The 14059-nt window shown below is 47.1% G+C and overlaps 1 protein-coding gene across 1 annotated transcript in view; it reads left to right on the top strand.

Moving 5' to 3' along the window:
• The window catches only part of SFRP1 (secreted frizzled related protein 1), a 70300-nt gene extending 64437 nt beyond the window's left edge, over positions 1-5863 (top strand). Inside the window, exon 3 of the mRNA XM_084804075.1 lies at positions 748-5863. Coding sequence (XP_084660201.1) covers positions 748-1070 — 323 coding nt within the window. The 3' untranslated portion in view covers positions 1071-5863. The remainder of the gene's footprint in view (positions 1-747) is intronic.
• The last annotated feature ends 8196 nt before the right edge of the window (positions 5864-14059 follow it).

Genomic DNA, 14059 nt, shown 5'->3' with positions numbered 1-14059 from the left:
ACCCATTGTGTTATATTACTAATGCTGGAACTCAAAAGTTAGATCTTTTTGCCTCTGGTCTGTACTCTCTACATTAAATCACAGACTTTAATGATGGTTGCTTCCCTGTGCGTTTACTGTGACATAGGTACACTTTGGTCGCTCACTTTTCATCTTCCACCCATATTTCGCCCCTTCATTTCCCCCTGCCCCTCTGAGCTCAGGCATTCCTAGCTGTGTGTGTGTGTGTGTGTGTGTGTGTGTGTTTTAAACACAGTGGAAGTTCTTGCTGCACAATCTCCCCAGGTGTAGTTGACTTATTGTGTGGCTGTCCACTAGTGCATTTTTGGGTCAGTTATGGCCCCCATGCCCTACAAAAATCGCACACACACAACATTTGGGGCTGTTTGCCCAGCTACAAAATGTCGTTTGGATTCCAGAAGTCTGGAAGCAGAGTTGCTATTCCATTTCAAGCTGCAAACAAATTGGATGCTGCTATATCACCCACGTCTGGAATCTATGTGTTTGATAGCAGATAATTAATTCAGTTTTAAGAGATGATGAATGCAGATTTGAACAGGCTCAGTCATATTAAATTCAGATTTTGTTTTAAAGCAGGTGATTTTAAGAGGTGATTAATATATGGTTCTGTTTTGTTTTAAACAATTGTTTTTTCACCATCTTGGCTGCAGGAGTCTTTGCTTCCTCTGTTGTCTTTCTTCAAGAGACTAATGTGGCTGTCCTATTTGAATTTCTTCTGATTTCCAGCTTTAAAGATGAAAATAAAAGAGGTGAAAAAAGAAAATGGAGACAAGAAGATCATCCCAAAGAAGAAGAAGCCCTTGAAGCTGGGCACCATCAAGAAGAAAGATCTCAAGAAGTTGGTGCTGTACTTGAAGAATGGAGCAGACTGTCCATGCCACCAGCTGGACAACCTCAGCAACCAGTTTCTCATCATGGGGCGCAAGGTGAAGACCCAGTATCTGCTGACAGCCATCCACAAGTGGGATAAGAAAAACAAAGAATTCAAAAAGTTCATGAAGAAAATGAAGAGTCCTGAGTGCCCCACATTCCAGTCTGTCTTCAAATGATCAGCCGGTGCCAGAATTGGGACGTCTTCTTTTTTTGCTGGCCCTGAACTTGCACAGACTTTGCCTTGCTGGCTCATATACAGTTGGGCTCCTTCTGCCATAGTGGATGCTGTGCCTTTGGTTCCTTGGTGTTTCCTTCTGTTTGTGTCTTCTAGAGCTTCCTGTTTCTTGTTCTTTCCCCTACCCCAGCTATATCCCCGTTAGGGAATGTTCAGAATGGTGTGTAGGTAGGCTTGGGGTTACAAGCACAGCTGTATCGGAGGCCATATTGAAAGCAAGCCTTTGCAACAGAACTGTGCTGACTGTTCTTTGTTTTTTGCATAGAAACCTGCAATTTCAATGGGGATGAAAATTTCCCTTAAAAGGACCCCTCTGATTCACTTGTTTCTCCTGGCAGCTGTTCCTTCAGTGACCGTTTCCTACCCACCCTTAGTGTAGCTTCATCCTCCTCCATTGATTAGACACACAGATGATCCCAGCTAGTATGCGGTAGATGAGATGATGTCACAGTGCTGTGTGGCCAATTAAATTCACCTATGTGATGAGGTCACTGGGGGTGACTGAGGGCAATATCAAGGAGTAAGTCAACATACCTTTGTTTTGATTGCAAGGCGTGCCCAAAAATTGCCAAAAAGGGAAGGCATTTTTTTGGTCACAGCAAAAAATGTTCACAAAAAACCCTCCTACGAGTAGTTTTGACTTAGCTCTCCTTTGGGGTATCTAAAGTGCTGACCGGGAGTCAGTAAGGCCACAGGAGTGTCCCACACATGCAGTGCCAAGGGGGTTTTATCACCGCAAATCTTTTTTTAAGGGAACAAGCTGCTCAAGAGAATAGAGACTATTGAAATGACTGGGAGTGGTGCAGGTGAGGATCTCCTGTCCATCCCAAGGAGGCTCGTGCAGAAGAGCTCCTCGGTGATGGTTCTCCATGGCCATTAGCAGGATGGAGAATGCCATTTTGATTCTTTGCCTTGAGGACTGGAATATCTTGGGCCAGCCCTAATATTGCGACACTTAATTTCTGCAGATATATGCATGCTGTTTTACATTGTTTGAAACTAATGCCAGATCACTCAGGAACAGGCAGCTTGGTGGTGTGGCAGTGGTTTTGAATTTGAAAGGTGCCTTCCCTTGGAGAATGGCACCCACCCGAGGTGTTGGGGTAGGGGGGAAATGAAGTGCAAAGTTCCAGGGAGGGCTAAGATCCCCAGGCAGGGGAAGCCTCCCTTCTTCTGTTTCAGCCAACACCTGGGTGGGTTGAACGTCCCTTGGTAGAAGACCCTCTTTGATTCACATTGGACTTGTAGAAATGACCATTATGCCAATCTGATTTGGGAAGGACGCTCTGGAAGACCCACTGCTTTCTTCTAGCTACAGTTCCTCATGTAGCAGGGAAAGGGCCATAGCTCAGTGGTAGAGCACCTGCTTTGCATGCAAAAGGTCCCAGGTTCAATCCCTGGCATCTCCAGGTAGGCCTGAAAAAGAACCCTACCTGGAGAGCTGCTGGGGTGTGTGTGTGTGTCAGATGGTCTTTCATCTGTTCCTCTCCTAATGCCAGAGTTGGACTAGTACCCTAGTTCACAGATCCTCACATGCAGCAATATAAGCAGAAGTCTGCATGAAACGGTGCATGAGAGTCTCCACACATTCTGTGGTGGAACAGGTTGTATGGGTTGCATTGAGAGGGCCCCTTCACAAGGTAGAGGCAAGGGGGAACCCAACTTCAGAAAGTGTGAGAAACTGGGTTTGGGGGTCAGTTGGGCTGTTTGTCCTGTCCCCTGGAGGGGTCATTGCCAAGGCAGGGCATGGGGTTAAGACAAGGAATGGAGTTTCTGGTTAAAGTGGCAGTGTGAGGGAGAAGACGTTGAATACCATGGTTCAGGAACGACCCACGTCTGTATTCATGGGAGTTGTGGGGAGGCTCCATTCTCTGACAGTGGCCTGGTTAGGTTGGTGGATGAGCTGTCTTTTGCAGTATGAACTGATCCCCCCTCTCAAGTAGTCAGGCGCTGTAATAAAGCTGGTGCCATCTAGCATGAACAGCTTCTCAGATATGGAGCACATCACGAGCTCAGGCACATGGCATTTCAATATATGTATCTTTGCAAACTGCATACAGAATCCAAGAAGAGAGGTGTAACATTAAAGTGTGGAATATCTCTTACACCTTGAAAACATTTTTCTCTTCCGTATAGGTGCAGCTTTATATTACACCTTGGCTAACAATTTGATAGTGGCAGTGGGGGTTAGATACAATTGCTTTGGGGGCTGGTTCTGTCCCATGGCAACCATCCCTGATCTGGTTATTTACTTAAAAGTGTAATCTAACGGAGTGTTGCTGCTTGTTATTTTCACAGTGCTAGGACCTTTTTGTCTTTCTGTCCTTTTCCCAGGAGGTAGAAATGCCCTATTTGTGTATAATCCTATTCTTTCTCCAGAAAGATTTCCTTGAATTTTGTTTTTGGTAGCTTTTCTAGTTCCAAAGTATACTATTTTCTTGTTTTCTGTCTCACTCCCATTTGTTTGTTATTTTGTTGGTAAATGTGACGTTTTGAACCTCCAGGTTTTAGAATGGAGTTTGTGCCTTTAAGGAGATTCCCCCCCCCCGTTTGTTTTCATTTTTCTGTTAATATTGTTTTTCCTAAAACTAACAGCACCTAAGAGGGGGGAAAACCTACATCTAATGTCATACTGCATTATTTTTAAGCTATTCATATACGTTTGCATTATGCTGTAAAGTCACTACAGATAGAGGTGGTGTCGAAATCTGAACAACCACAACAGCACGATCATTCTTTGCGGAAGGCCTGTAACACAAATATAGTCTTCTCTTTCCAATTTCATTTAAAAATACCATCAGGTATCTAGCCATGACGGATGCTGGGAAGAAGCAGAAAGCACATCTATAGCTCTACGTTTAGAAAGCAGATGAAGTAGTTGGGCCTTGTAGGGTGGCCAGGTGTCCTCTTTCACAGCCAACCAGAGGACCATCCTCTATTTGAAAAACTGTCCTGTTCAATTCCAGTTTTAAAATAAAGAACCATAAGACCTGTTGCCCATCAACATCACCTGGACTGAACAGGCAGGTACACAGGCCAACTGGTCACTGTATTCTGCACTATGCTGAGATGTACGGTATTTCTATTAACATTTTAATAATTCTAAATTTGCATATATATACATATAAATCCACATATGCAAATTATATGTAAATCTATGTCCTCTGTTGCCCTCTTTTTTGGTGATCATTTCCTGTTTGTTCAACAATCCATAAATGGCCACCCTATAGCCAGGATGTCTGCAGTCAGAACAGTCTTTTTTCTTTTTTTTTACACTGCATCTCTCTGCTCCGAATACCTTCCCTATTTTGAGATCTTTGGCTGTCGGACAGTATAGAATTGTAATAAATAAATAAATAAATAAATAAATATTTTTACACACGCACTGTAAGTGTGTAAAACTTGCCATAGTCTCCAAGTACTACCTTTCTCCAACCCCAAACTGACACAATGTTCCATGTTATCTAAAACAACAAGAACCAGATTTGCAAATTAACTAAATAAATGCAAATGTGCCCAGTTTCAACACTGTATCTGCATCTCAAAATTGTGCATTTTTTGTCGATTCTTTTATAAAATAAATGGGATTTCACACACACACACACACACACACACACACCAATGCAAAACCGGTAAACAGAGGATGAAGAGTGTTCTGTCTGACAGCAGCAATTCTGAGAAACGGGGAAAAAGCAAAGTTATGAAGAACGAAAACATTAAAGATGCACTTCTTCTGAGGGAGTGGGGCAGGAGGTGACATGGGATTGAAATCTGCAAGGTGAGAGATGCCATAACCAGAACCTAGTTTACAAATTCTTGCATGTTGAATGCAAATTTGCCATGCATTCGTATTCCTGCTCCTTCAGAGAATCTAGACCCTCCAGTTCCATCTTTGGGGAATATGGAGCAATAGAATGATTTATGCAGAGTTAGGCCCAACTCTACTAATACTTTCTCTCTCACTATGTTCAAACCATTCATTTCAGTGGAGCTTATGCAGGAGAACCTTCCTGTGGATTTTGTCCAGAGTAAATTAGCGGGGTGGTGGGGATTAAGCTGAGGTGGAAATCCTATGCACGCTTTTTTGGAGTAAGCCCACTTAACTCAATGGAACTTACTTCCAAGTAAATGTGTAGGATCAGGCTGCACAGACCCCCTTTGTGGTGACTTTATGTTCTTGTCATAGTGAAGGTGACTTAGTGTCCTGTCCTCCTCCCACCCCCATACACACATGTTTTTTATATTAGGCTCCTTCCTCTGTCCTGCCTCCTGCTTTCGACTAACAGGGTTGCCCTTGAGCACAGCAGAAGTGCCGAGTGACGCGTGTGGGGATGAGTTCGCTTTGGCTCTAGAGGGAAATGCCTGTTACGGTGGACAAAATGAACCATCTGGAGTTAGTGACAAGACTCCCTCGCACGGCGCTGATACGCAGTGGCTACGGCCCTTTAGGAGTGCAAGCGGAGGTCATCGGATCAGCAAGCTAATCAAGCAAATGTGCTGGAATGCTCTGGAAGGTCCAGCAGGTTCCTCTTGGGAGCCATCACTATGCCTTGGCTGTCTTTCTCTAGGAACCGGCACCACCAGTGAGGTTAATTTGAACCTCGCTCTGTCTTCGTGCTAGTCGTTGCACAGGGGATACTTTTGGCCAAGTGCATTGCGGAGTGTTGAATTTCACTTTCCTATTACACTCTGCCAGTCCAGCATTTGGTTAATATTAATTAGGGCCATTGGTCCAAAAGAAAGAAAGAAAAAGAGAAAGAAAGAAAAAGAGAAAGAAAGAAAAAGAAAGAAAGAAAGAAAAAAAGAAAAAGTGGGATGGCGTGTGGCTCAGTGGTAGAACACATCCTCTGCATGCAGAAGATGCTAGACTCAACCCCTAGCATCTCCTGTTGCAAAGTTCTGTTGCAGGGCTGCAGCAGTCCCCTGACTGAGCTCCCAGAGGACCACTGCCAGTCAGAGGAAGCAGTATAGGGCAGAAGGGATGAATAATTTGACCCAGCTTTAATCACCATCACATGTTTGCAAAACTTTCAGCCTGATCCTGCGCAGAAGTAAATCTCGGGGAGTTCAACAGGTCTTACTTCCAAGTACAGATGCGTAAGAGTGCAGCCTTAGGAGCCAGCTAGATTTGCTAGGAGCTGGTTGTGAAGGAAAGAGAGACCTGGGGTGCACCGCTGAAAGAAGAGGCTTTGCTGCCTGTGTTCCCATATTGGCCTCTCAATTCTTCTAGATCAGAGGCGCAAAACCTCAAGCCTGCCAGCTAAATCCAGCCTGCCTGCTAGGGTCCCAATCCAGCCCTCCAGGGTTCCCCAGAAGGCCACACCCCCTTCCCCCGGCCCAACTCTTCCCCCCCCCAACCGTCAATCATTTGGGGGTTTCCCGGTTTCTATGCAGTCAATTCCCCGGTTCTAAAAGGTTGGGGTGCCTGCCCTTTTCTAAGGCTCAGTTACTGCCAGTAAAAGCTTTAAGCTAAAATATCTTGGCATTTTGCCACACCTCTTTTGTCTTTGGCCCCAGCCACCACTGGAATGCCCCCAAGAGCTTCTCCAAGACTGAATTTGGCCCTCAGGCTGAAGGAGATCTGACACCCCTGCCCTAGACTGGGTGCTGGGCCCCGAACTCTACCTCTGTCTTCCAGAAGTTACTGCTGGTTGCTATTAGGGACAACAGAAGTAAGAGGAGAAAGGGTCGACTAGTTCCCATAAACAGCAGCATAACCCATTTCTTGTCCTCTTCAGCAACCCAAGCACCAGGACCGATTTTGTAGGTGCCAGGGTCAGCTTGACCCCAGGGTTTTTATTTTCCTGCTGAGGACAGATGTGATGCTTTCTCCTGGCCAAAGCGTCAGCTTGCTGGCCCAGCGACACCAAGCTCCCCTCAGTTCTGGCTCCACCCCATTAATGGCCTGGCTGCTCTATTTCTGGGGTCATATTTGAAATCCTCCAGATTCAGGTCACTCCTTAGCATCATGTCTACTGAAGAAGTGAGACCCGCTGAGCTCGGTGTGATTCACTCCCCAGTAAATGTGCTTCGGATTCCCTCCATCAGCCTTTACCTCACACTGCCCTCAGGGTGGCCTGTTTCACATGGAGAACTAGCGATTTCATAGCTTCTCCCACAGGTTGTTAAGAGTCTCCCGTTTTGAGGGGCCCCTGGATGAAGTGCGCTGTCTGTGTGCCCTGGTGGGCTTCCCTTGCAGCGATGGCAGCCAGTGGCAGGCATAGCATCAAGAGCCAGGGCCAGCATCAAGGGTAGGCATAGCTGGGCATCTGCCAAGGGCCCACACCCCAGCAGGGGCCCACTGACAAGAGCCCCCCAGAGTTGCTTCTCTTCATCATGGCAACCTGCTTGTTCCCCCGCCTCTCACTCTGGCCCAGATAACGGTGGTGGTGAGGAGGAGGAGGAGGAGGAGCAGGTGCCGCGGCATACATGCTCCTTGGCTCTCGGTTCATCAAGCCAGCAAGTGGCGGCAATGATGAGAAAGAAGATCAGGAGCAAGACCAGCTGGTGAGAATGGCGGTGAGAAGGTAGGCTCACTGTGGGAGGGGCCCCATGAAGGGTGCCTTACCGAAGGGCCCTCCAAAACCTGGAGCCAGCACTGCTGAGAGCCTCCATTTAAATTTCCCACAATCCCCATGAGAATGATGCTGGGGCATTGTGGGAACCTAGGGGGTAGCTAGACGCAGCCACCTGTTTCTTCTTGGAGTACCAGGCCAGAACATGTTTTAAAAGGCAGCCCTGGGCAGGTGTCAGCGGTGGGCCCTGTCAGGGTGCTCAAGGAAACCAGATGCTGACGACAGCCGTAGTCCCACACCCCATCCCATTTCCCACACTGTCTGGCATCTTTGCTCATTCTCTCCCTATTCAAACAAGGCCTCCGACACCCGCTTCCGGAAGCTCAAATTAAATGGTTAAATGAACAAACAAACAAACCCGAATGCAAGCAATTTGTGCGATCAATTCTGGTCAGCGTCAATATGTAGGATTTGATGTTAGAATTTGGGATGCCTTCCAAAACAGGCAGTGGCTTCCAGACATCCTACCTTCAAGCAACCCCTTGGCCCACTGATTCTTCCACCGAGGAGCCCCAGGCATTGCAAAGGATTCTGGGTCATGTTGTGGGGTGCACCCACCTGGGGCACCGGCCAGGGTCTTGGTCTCTCCGTTGCCCTGCGTGAATTGAGAAGGCAAAGCAGAATGAGCCAAAAACCCTCCTCTAACCTCATGTTATAGGGGAGAACAGTAGCACTTGGCAGACGTGCTGTTCAGAGAAGCTTGCCTGCTATGACTTCATCATCTCTTTGGGAATGCTTCCAGGAAATCTCGAAGACTTTCCCGGGAACATAGCGTCGGAGCTACTGTCCGTATAGATTGGCAGCAGCTAGAATTTTTTATTTGTATTTTAAAAAATCATCCTGTTCACCAAAATGGTAGTAAGTTGTACTGAAAAGAGACCTAGCTGTTCTTTGCATGTGAATGTTTCCCTCCGGTTTTTGTTTGGTCAGGTTTCCCACAGCTTCAACCATAGGTCCCCAATTTCCCACGGGAAACATGTTTTCCTTCCATTGTCTGCCTAGGGCAGCTTTCACCAACCTGGTGCCCTCCAGATGTGTTGGACTACAACTCCCATAATCCAGCCAGTGTGGCCATGTTTGGGGTTTCAGCCCAACATACCTGGAGTGTGACAGATTGAGAAAGGCTGGCTCTGGAAATAGATATGGTGAGCTTTCCTTGTGTCTGTACACCCAGTATTTGACCCATTCTGTAGTGTTGGTTGCTAGGTATGCAGATAGGTCTGAGATGAGGGTGGGCATTGGTGTAATGTTGACTAGTGTCACAAAGGCCACAACAAGGTAAAACAGTGAATTCCCCAATGCAGTTTCTAAGGGAAATGGGCATTTGAAGCGTGGGACAAATACTCTCTCCTAGGTGAAAAGTTCACGAATTGCATAGGGCTGAGCTGAAATTTCTCAGAAAATAATTTTCTGATAAATCATATTTTTTTCTTTTTCAAGCTACTCCTGAATTTTTGGAGAATTTTAATCCTCCCTGGGAGAATATTTAGCAACATGACCTCCTGAATTTTCCATATGGAGGAGAACTTCAGGTGCAATTGTGGTTCCAGTTTTAATCTCCTTTCAGGAAGCAATGGCCATGGGTGCTACTCCTTCTTTCCTGTAATCCAGAGGTGGGCTACTTTGGGAGGTCTGGGGGCAATTTTTGCTCTCCAGGCTTACCCTCTGTGGCCTGCAGTCCACAAAGCACCCTCCAAAAAAGCAAAAAACGAAAAGGCAAAAAATCACTGGTTTGCCACTGAGATTTGGTGGCGAACCACTCCATAATGCTATAAGGGCTAAATTTAACTTGTCTCCAAGCAGTGCAGCCTTGTGGCTCTGATGTCAGGGGGACAATGAATCCGCTTTGCATCTTGGACAGCTTCTTTGGTGTTCTGCCTGGTTCTCACTGAAACCCAGAGCAGATTCACAGCCCCTCTGACATCGGAGACCCCAGCCTCTGCTGTCCCCAAGTTAAATTTAGCCGTCTTAGGGAGCAATCCTATGGCCACTAGACAGTGGCTAGACGGCCATAGGATATGCCGTTTTGCTCTGAGGTCGGTTCCCGGAAAAATGACCTCCCCCCTGGAGGACAGCCCTGTCCTCCGCGCTCACAAGAGAAGCGCAGAGGGGCTAAAAAGGGGCGTGGCTGGGGGTGTTCCAGGATGGGGAGAGCGTAGCTGTGTGTACGACACATCCAACGTGTCGTACAGCAGCCTCCTTTCCCGCTCCATGCTCCTGTGGCTAGACAGCCGCAATTGGCTGTCTAGCCAAAAAAGCAGGGCAGGGGAAGCACGGAGGGCACGATCCCCTCCATGCATCTCCTGCCCTGCTTAGGATAGCCGGTCACCTCTGAGTTTGGAGGTGGTGGCCGACTATTTCGATAGGATTGTGCCCATAATGCTTCGTCATGGCTATGGAGCACTATTTTTGGTAATTTTTTTAAAAGTGGGGGCAGCAGGGGGCAGTGGAGGCTGCATATGAGCTGTAGGCTGCAAGTTGCCCACCTCTGTTCTAAACCCACCACTTCCTTTCATCTATCGGTATGAACTAACAATATTGTTTCATTCAATATAGGGTGGTCAGGTGTCCTACTTCACAGAGGATGCTCATCTATTTGAAGGGCTGTCAGAGGACAGCCATCTGTTAGCAGGAGTCCTCTATTTGAAAGGGTTCCAGTCCAAGACAGGCTTAAAACTTAAAAACTTCCTGACTGTTAGAGCAATACGACAGTGGAACCAATTACCTAGGGAGGCGGCGGGCTCTCCCACACTGGAGGCGTTCAAGACGAGGCTGGACAGCCACCTGTCAGGGATGCTCTGACTTGGATTCCTGCACTGAGCAGGGGGTTGAACTTGATGGCCTTGTAGGCCCCTTCCAGCCCTACTATTCTATGATTCTATGAAAGCACCCTGAGAAAGGAGAGCAGCGGCCTTGAAACTGCTGATCCACTTCTAGCCTTTGGACAGCAGACTGCACAGGCACACGCTGGTCCCCTGTTCAGTCTTTCCCACTTTAGAGAGATGTATGGTGGTATTTCTGTTTAAATTATAATTATTATTTCCAAATTTGCATCTAAACATCCAATTAGCATATGCAAATGTTATGCAAATTGGTGTATTCTTTTTGGGGGTGAAGCATTTCCTCTTTTTGGCAATATGTAAGTGGCCACCCTGGTATTAAGTGAGCTGGAATTTCTTAGAATTTTATTTTTTGACAACCCCCACCCCCGCAAGCTGTTGGAGAATTCTGCTTTGCTTCAGAAAATATTCTGCAAAATCCCCCTCCCCTAATTGTGCTGCCCACAAACAGAATGGAGAATTCGTGGAGGCCATTTTTGCCCAGCCCTATACTCTTTTTTTCATTTTCTTCCAAATCCTTCTCTTTCAGACAGCAACCTGCATCTCTGCAGAGGATCTGGAGGAGAACATAAACTAGGTTTGGGAGAACCAACAATTTTTGAGATCACTTAAATGCTCCGAAAATCACTTCGAAGCTTGTTTTGGCTTGCTCCCATTTTTTTGTTTTCGGACTGTTTTTTGGCTTATTCGAATGGAAAAAGTGTGCATGTCTGTGTGTATTTTTCAAAATTGTGTGCTGTTCCCCATTGACTAAAATACAAACATGCACATTTGGGGTGGGGGATATGTGTATTTCCAAGTGCGCATTTTTTTTTTTAAAAGTATTTTTCAAGTGCAGTTGCAAATTGGGGAATTTATGAACAATTCTAAGGAACAAAGTCATGTTCGCATTTGGGATTGCAAACAGGACATGTTGGTATGATTTGTGAATGGAAATAAAATTCTTGTACATCCCTAAAGCAGACAGGCAAACTCATGGAGCATTATTAGAGAGGATGCCTAAAGGGTGTGTTTCACGGATAATTTGATTAGCTCTCGCTGCAGATGTACAATACTTTCACATTCCTTCGGTGTTGCTGAGAATTGCTCCCAGTTGGACTTCAACAACATATTTGACTACCAGCAAAATCATACCAGCACCTTTGTTAACTCTCTCTTCTGGAAGAGGGTTGGATAATTGTGTCAGCCGTGGGAAAGAAAATATTGCCTTTCTTTTCCAAGCAACAGTCCCCATTTGTATCAAGTTAGCGGCACCCACTTATCTGCCCTTTCAAAGGCAGAAGTTACATTTTTTAAAAGCGAGTCTGATACTTGTTCTGTTTCTCTCTCCCCCCATGTATTCACATTCATTTAACTAAAGTTGCTGAATTAACCAGTTCCTGCGTGATGTTCTTGTGTATGTTGTTTTCGTAACCCCCTGGGTGGTTGTGTTTCAAATGGCCCAAGCGGCCTTTCGGGAGGGAGTGGATTGGATCACCATTTGGGGATAAAACCATCCAAGAACCAATGTGTATCTAAAATCCTCCCCCCACCCCTGTTAATCCAGAATCCCCTTCCCCATTAACTTGAGGATGGGGGATGGATGGAGAGAAGGCCAGAAACAGCTTTTTTCCTTAGTTGAAGACAGATTACAGCTTGCAGTGTGTGCACGTGTTGCATTTTCATCTCTGGCAAAAAGGTTTCCAAGTCTTGAAAAACCTGCATCACCTGTTTGACCAGAGGTGACAACGGGACAAAAAATTCTGCATGTGTGTGCATGTGTGTGTGTGTATGTACAGCAGGCGTGTTGAACCTCAAGCTCCTGGGCCAAATCCAGCTTACCTGGGGTCGTAACCCTTCCCCTGGCCTCATCCCTTTCCCCTCAGCCACTGATTGTTGGTGGTCTCCTGGCTTTTGTGCAGTACTTCCCGCCACCCGCCATCCAGAAGGTTGAAATGCTACTCCAAAGCTTAGTTCTGGGCAGCAAGAGCTTAAACTAAACTATAATATGCTGGTATCTTTGGGGTTTGGGGAATTTTTGCCCCTGGAATGTGGCCTCTGAGAGCTTCTCTGGAATTGAATTTGGGCCTTGGGCTGAAAGGGGTTCGACAGTTCTGTCGGACACCACAGGGATGAGGCTTCAGTACTTCAGGCTTCTCTGGACTCCGTTTCAAATGGCTTATCCTCATCCTGACTCCAGTCTGGCCGGTCACGGGCCTAGCTCTGCCTGAGGTGGTATGTTCATGTCTGGACTGTACCACTTCAGACTGCAGGTGAGCACTCACACAACTGCATGTCCTTCCATACAAACACCAACAGGAATCCCCGCCCACAGAGAACTGGTATGTCAGGGAGGCGGTGCCGTGCTAATTGTCTATGTGTGGGGATCTTTTCTTAATTGAATCCCGCGAGCCCTCACTTGCAGCCTGAAGTACACCCTGCACAATCCCCAGGCCTTACCCATGATCTCTCCCTCCCCACATGGTTTAGGTGATCTGGGATCCAGCTGAGGGGTGGGGAAAAGGGAACTGTGGAGTCCCATTGCTCAGCTGAGCAGTGGAACTCCACAGCCCTCTTGTCCGCCCTCCTCAGCTGTTTCCTGGTGATGAGCTGAGCAGCACAGGGTGGAGAGGTCTTAAAACTCCCCTCCCTGCAATCCCACCCCCCTGCACTACTCAGTGGAGCAGTCCAGAAACAGCGGAGCAATGCAAGGGAAGGAGTGAGGTTGTGGGAAGGGGGAAGGGAGTGCAGAGGGGGCAGAGCCGGCCCTGCCATTAGGCAGGGTGAGGCAGTCACCTCAGGTGGCAGATGCTGGGAGGCCGCAGCGAGGGGCATTGTCCCATCATTAGCGTTGAAGAGAGATTCATCTGCTGGTCCAGTCAGCTTTTGTACATGGAATGGGAGCAGGCACCATCTTGACTTTCGCCTCAGGCAGCAGCCTTGGGCCGGCCCTGAAAGGGGGAAGAGCCTGGCAGGCCAGATGGGGAAGTCTCGTGGGCCACATCTGGCCTACGGGCTGGAGGTTCCCCGCCCCTGATATAGACTATAAAATACTGCCCATATAGTCAAGAGACTGGGGCAGCTAGTCCATATCTAGAGAGCCAGTGTAGTCTAGTGTAGTGGTGAGAGTGACAGACTGGGAGCTGGGAGATCCAGGTTCTAGTCCCCACTTGGCCACGGAAGCTCACTGGGTGACTTTGGGCCAGTCACAGACTTTCAGCCCAACCTACCTCACAGGGTTGTTGTTGTGAGGCTAAAAGGGAGAGGATGATGATAATGTAAGCCCCCTTGGGTTCCTTGCAAGAGGAAAAAAGGTGGGATATAAATGAAATGAAAAAAATAATAATATCAAGGCTTGCTATGCAATTAGGCAGAGAGAGAAAACAGCAGCTTTTTGGGGGAGCCACTGAAGGGCATCCTAAAGTCCATTCATGCAAATTATCATATTTATACTGTACGGGGTATGCCTTTGCCATTTTCTGCCTTGTGGATGGAGATGTCTTAACCCCAAGGCAGCCGCCTCCCCCAGCAATGCA

The sequence above is a fragment of the Heloderma suspectum genome, chromosome 6 (genome assembly GCF_057233095.1).
Source record: "Heloderma suspectum isolate Gila_16-S chromosome 6, 16-S_ref, whole genome shotgun sequence".
In the NCBI taxonomy this organism is placed as follows: domain Eukaryota; kingdom Metazoa; phylum Chordata; class Lepidosauria; order Squamata; family Helodermatidae; genus Heloderma; species Heloderma suspectum.
The sequence above is the reverse complement of the archived record's forward strand: the minus strand, read 5'-3'. Positions and strand labels throughout refer to the sequence as shown.